The sequence below is a fragment of the Tupaia chinensis genome, unplaced genomic scaffold, assembly GCF_000334495.1.
Source record: "Tupaia chinensis unplaced genomic scaffold, TupChi_1.0 Scaffold000231_1, whole genome shotgun sequence".
Classification (NCBI taxonomy): Eukaryota; Metazoa; Chordata; class Mammalia; order Scandentia; family Tupaiidae; genus Tupaia; species Tupaia belangeri.
This window is the reverse complement of record NW_006159706.1, coordinates 1,847,092-1,852,953: the sequence shown is the minus strand read 5'-3', so window position 1 is coordinate 1,852,953 and position 5,862 is coordinate 1,847,092. Positions and strand designations below refer to the sequence as shown.

General features: G+C 47.2%; 1 protein-coding gene across 1 annotated transcript in view; it reads right to left on the bottom strand.

Annotated features, from left to right (window-relative positions):
• KIF22 (kinesin family member 22) overlaps positions 1–5,405 on the bottom strand; it is a 19,039-nt gene extending 13,634 nt beyond the window's left edge. The window contains exon 1 of the mRNA XM_006148175.3: positions 5,275–5,405. Within this exon, the coding sequence (XP_006148237.1) occupies positions 5,275–5,332 (58 nt within the window). The 5' untranslated portion in view covers positions 5,333–5,405. The remainder of the gene's footprint in view (positions 1–5,274) is intronic.
• Positions 5,406–5,862: the final 457 nt, after the last annotated feature.

Genomic DNA, 5,862 nt, shown 5'->3' with positions numbered 1-5,862 from the left:
GATAACTTCTGGTGCTTGGTAAAAGCTCAGTAAATATTTTTTCCTTCATTTTCCAGACGAGGAAACCTCAGTTTAGAGAAGTTACCTAACCTGACCATGGTCAATGCCAACTAGCAACAGAGCCGAATCCCCAAGCCTCCTTAGCCCTTCATCTGAGTATGCCCACAGAACTTTAGAGAGAAATTCTACCGACTAGCTGTAGAACTTTGGGAAGGTTACTTGACTACTCCAGGTCTCACATCCTCAATATAATAACAGTATCTAGCCTCATGACATTGTGAGTGTTCAAAAAAAAAAAAAAATTGTGAGAATTCAACGCAACAATGTAGTAAAATTTAGCAATGGGGCAGCAAGTGCTCAGTAAATGGGAGCTGCTATTGTCACTACCTTTACCACTCCTCAGTCCTTGCGACTTGCTTCTGCCCTCACTGCTTAGCAGGGTTACCAACTACTCCCTAATGCTTGGTCCAGTAGGCACAGTTAGTCCCAATTCTGTCTGACTTCCTAGCAGTACTCAACAATCCTGGGACACACGCTATTCCCTGTTTTCACACTACCCCCCTCCTGGCTGTCTTACTAGCTCACTGTTCACGCCTTAGTTTCTCAGTGTTAGATATTTTTCCTAGGCTACTTCTAGTCTCTCTAGATTAGGGTTTCTCTACTTCGGCACTACTGACATTTGGGGCTCGATAGTTCTTTGTTGTGGGACTGTCCTGTTGTATGCATTACAGGTTGTTGAACACGTAGCCAGTAGGTATGAGTAGCATTCCCTACCCCCAAGTTGTAACAATCAAGTGTCTCTACACATTTCCAAATGTCCCAGGGAGACAAAACTGCCCCCATTTGAGACCCCTCGGGTTCATTTAATGGGAATGGTCATCTACTCTCTTGGCATCAGTTACCATCTTAAAAGCTAAGGACCTGGAGCTGGCAGGTGGCTTGATGGTTGAGGGCACTGGACTCCCATATGGCTGACTGCAGTTCAAGTCCAGATCTGGCAGCTTGCTTTGTCACTTTCTCTCACTCTCTTTCTCTCACTCTGTCCCTCTCTGGTCAAATTAAAATAAGTAAATAAAGTTAAATAAAATAATTCTTTAAAATAAAATAAAATAAAATAAAATGGATAAAGTTAAATAAAGTAATTCTTAAAAAAAAAAAAAAAACAAACAAAGGTAAGGACTTCTCCACGCCTGCACACGCTACTGAATTGAAAATCCATACTCCAAGCCTCTGCTCTGGCATTGCCTACAAGATGGTTCTCAGGTACCTCAAACTCCATCTGTCCAAAACTGAACCCTTCCCCATCTCTCTGCCACCTCATCCTCCTCCTTTGTTCTCTAACATACAGAAATCATGCCAACTCCAAAGATGGGAGTCTTTAATTCCACCTTCTTGACCGCCCCCCCATCAGTTCATGGGCCTGCCAGTGCTGTGTCCGTTCATTAATATCTGTCAATTCTATCTGTCCATCCCCACTAATCAATATCATTATCATCAACAGTCTCCCAACTAGTCTCCCTGCCTCCAGTTTCACTCCCCTCCAGCCATTCTGTCTACTTTCTTCCTTGTAGTGTCAAGCCCTCAGTCAGTCACAAAACATCAAGTTCTTTCACACCTTTGGCCTCTGTACATGTTATTCTTTCTACCTGGACTATTTTCTTCTCTGCTGCCCTGACACTCCAAATGATTGAGGTAAATACCAATGAAATCTTAATTCCTCTTAAAAACAAACAAGCAAAAAAATCTCCCCAGTATCAGCCAGTGTGGTGGTTAAGGTGACTAGATCCCATATGGCTGGCTGCATGGTTTGAGTCCCAGACCAGGGGGCTTGAAAAACGCACCAAGCACTTGTGTGTACATGTCCAAAATCCTAAGAGAATGAAAAAGGGATTGATTTGTGGAGCGGCCATTCCCCCTGGGGGACGGGGGTGCTTTCTCACTCTCCCTCTATCTCTGGTAAGCATATGTACCCTATAGCAAATAAAACAAACAAATCCCTTCCCTTGGCCCAGCTCTAGTGGCACAGGTGGTAGGGGCACTATGGTGTGATACAGAGGCCATGTAGGAAGGCTCTGGTTTGTGTCCTGGGGTCTACCTGAACACACCAGGTATACCTATGATCCTGGCTGGCTGTAGAGCTAGGGGAAGCACTGTGGCATGAAGACCCTTTGCAGAGTGCCTGTCTCCCATGGAGGAAATAAACTGAAAAAAAAAAAAAAGAAAGGAAAAAAAAAGAAACCCTTCCCTTATAGACATTACTACCTCACTGAGGTTTTGTGAAGTATATTCCAACCCCTATTAGCTCCTCCATCCAAGCACTCATCAAACTCTAATTGCAGGGACCAGCAGTTAGTGTAATGGCTATGTTGCTGGACTCCCATGTAGTCGACCGCGGTTCACGTCCCGGACCTGGTGGCTTAAAACTCACGACGGGCGCGTGTGCTTGCGTGCGCAAGATCCCAAAAGGAGAATGAAGGAGAAGGGATTGCGGCGTGGCCATCCCCACTGGGGGGTGATTTCTCGCTTTCTGTCTCTCTGTCTCTGTCTGTCTGGCGAGTTGCATGCAACCTTTAGCTAAAACCTCTCCTCAAAAAAAAAAAAAAAAGAAAAAACCTCTAACTGCATGTTTGTCATTTCCTCTATCTATAGGTGAACTCTGGATACAAATGAGAACTAGTTTTACTGTGCTCACCTTTCTATCCCTAATGCCTAGCACAGAATAGGCCCTCAGGAAGCAGTTGCTGCATCAATTAAGATTTGATGAATACGGGGCTGGCAGGTGGTGTGGTGGTTAAGGTGCTAGACTCCCACATAGCTGACCACGGTTTGAGTCCCAGACCTGGCAGCTTGCTTTCTCACTTTCCCTCTCTCTGATCAAATCTAATAATAATAATAATAATAAAATAGTTCTAAAAATTTTTTTAATGATTTGGTGAATGAATTACCATAATCATTGGCTTGTTCATTTTCTGTGTATGTCATAGAAGTGGCCCACTGCTGTTCCTGCTCCAGCTCAGGGTCCATAGGAGGGAAGGAGAGGCACACATACACAACTGCTGACAGTACAAGAATCTCTCTCTTTCACCATAAAAGCCATCCCTAGTTTGGTCAACACTAGCACTTCTTCTAATTTCCCCCTCTTCTCCAATTCCCAGTTTTTATTCAGTATAACTCTTTTATTGATAAGGAAATTGAGCCAAGAGAACATGTTTGGCTTCTCTTTACAACAAATAAGAAAACACTTGTTCTTCCGTTCCTTCCTGGCCAGAGCCTGTCAAACTCCTATCCAACCTTTGAAACCCACCTCACATTCTTCTTTAATGAGATCCTCCCAGAATACTCAAGTGTTTACTTCAGATTCTACACTCTCTATAGCATTTTATTTTTATTTATTTATTTTTTGGAGAGGTTTTTGCTATAGGGGATGTGCGCTCGCCAGAAAGACAGAGAGACAGAAAGTGAGAAATCACCCCCCAGGGGAGATGGCCATGCCGCTATCACTTCTCCTCCATTCTCCTCTCAGGATCTTGGGCATGCACGCACACGCACCTGGCATGAGTTTAAGCCACTGAGTCCAGGACTCAAACCATGGTTAACTGCATGGGAGTCCAACGACATAGCCATTACGCCAACTGCTGGTCCCACTATAGCATTTTTTTTTTTGGAGAGGTTTTTGCTGTAGGGTGCATGTGCTTGCCAGACAGACAGAGACAGAGAGATAGAAAGCGAGAAATCACCCCCCAGGGGGGGATGGCTACGCCGCAATCCCTTCTCCATTCTCCTCTCGGGATCTTGGGCACGCAGGCACACGTGGCCCGCGTGAGTCTCAAGCCACCGGGTCCAGGACGCGAACCGCTGTCGACTACGTGGGAGTCCAGCAACATAGCTAACTGCTGGTCCCGCATTTTATAAATGTCTCTTGTTATGTTTTATCATATTACATCTGTTTATGTAGCTACTGTAAAAGGCTGTAGGCTTCTCTAGAGAAGAAACTATATCCAGTCACACATGGTGGGTCTCAGAAGGGTGAGAGAGGGTTGTCTTAGCAGGACTAGCGTGTATTTGGGCATAATGGTTCAGAACAAACGGCTGTAAACTCTGACTGCCTGAGTGTGAATTCCACTGATATTTACCAATTGTGTTAACTTTACCCATCTATGCCTTGGTTGCCCGATGTGTAAAATGGAGACAGTAATAGTAACCACCTCATGGCACTGTGTGAACATTAAATGGTGCATCACCATGGAATGCTTGGAGCTATGCCTGGAGCAAGAGCTCAAGCGGTGTTAAGCAGGGACCAGCAGTTAGCTTAATGGCTATGTTGCTGAACTCCCATGTAGTCCATGGCTGGCTGAGTCCCGGACCCGGTGGCTTAAACTCACACTGGGTGGGTGTGTGTGCGTGCGTGCTCAATATCCCGAGAGGAGAATGGAGGAGAAGGGATTGTGGTGTGGCCAACCCCCCTGGGGGGGTGATTCCTCGCTTTCTATCTCTGTCTCTCTGTCTTTCTGGCGCACATTCGCCATACAGCAAAAACCTCTCTAAAAAAAGAAAGAAAGCAGGAAAAAAGGTGTTAAGCATTCTCCAAAACGTCTGTTCTCCCACAGGGCCTGACAGTCAAGGGCTCAAATAAGCTGCCACAGTGCGCACCTTAATTACTAACCAGAATTCAGTCTACAGAAGGGTGACACATGTAAACAAATACACGCAGATCCTGGGAGCCCTAACCCTGAAACGGCATTCACTTCCACGGCTAACGTGAAAGGAAACAAGCCTTTTTCTGTGATCTCAGAGCACTTTGCATTGCCCAACGCACACCCAACGCCTGAACCTCAGCCTGCCCTCCTGCATCGCTCAAGGATCGCTCCGCACCCAATCACCATGTCATCACAGGCCCTTCTTTTCGCCCTTATGGCTTACAGCGTTGGCCACTTTTCTCTTGGTTACTCAAGTCATCCGCCAGAGAGTAATTAGGTCACCGGCCCCATTTTACAGACGAAGAAACTGAAGTCCACAGAAGAAAAGTGCGCCGGGTTTAAATCGGCGCGTGGCCGGAGTCCGGTCTTAATTCAGTTCTACTGACCAGAGCAGAAAACAGTGAGAAGGAAGAGTGAGGCGGACTGACGAGTCTGCGAGCCTCACCCTCCAATTTCCGCCCCAGCGCCATTCCGGCCTCTCCTGGACAAGCCTCGGGCCCAGACCGGACTCCAACGCGTTACCCACTCAAGGCTTCAAACCTAAGTATCCCGGCCTCGCCAGGCCCAGCTCGAGTACCTGAGACCGTCGCCGCCATCTCGCGTCGCCTCGGCTGCGCGGGGACCCCCGCGTCCATTCCACTCCCTCCTTTAGCCCGCCTCTCCCATTCGAATTCCCCGCTGCCCCGCCCCTCTCCTAAGTTCCACCAATCACGGCTATTCGCGGCCGGAAGCCCCTGCTTGTGGATCGCTCCCATCCCGCCCTTTAGGGCTCGCCTCTGGGTCCGTCAAGAAAGTTTCCGCGGCCGGAGGACGCATGCGCGCACGTTGGCAGCGCAACCGTTGGCGTCGGGGCCGGAGACCCCGGATGCCCGAGATAGTGTCTGCAATGGAGGGCTGGGAACTTGATGACTGCATCCGGCGACTGGACTCCCTTTCCCTTCAGGCGTAGATTTGCGAAGTGCAGGTTTTCGGCTCATTTTTTTCTTCTCAAATAGCTACTAATTTTGCTGCTAGTCAAGCAGCAGTGATCAGAGGCACTAATTGATTGATCCAAATATTTCCTTTTGCTGAATGTACGCTATAATTTCGCTACAGCAGTGGCAGAAGTTATTATACGAATAAGGAAGATGGTGCCTGGGAACGAGATTATTATTATTTTTCTCCT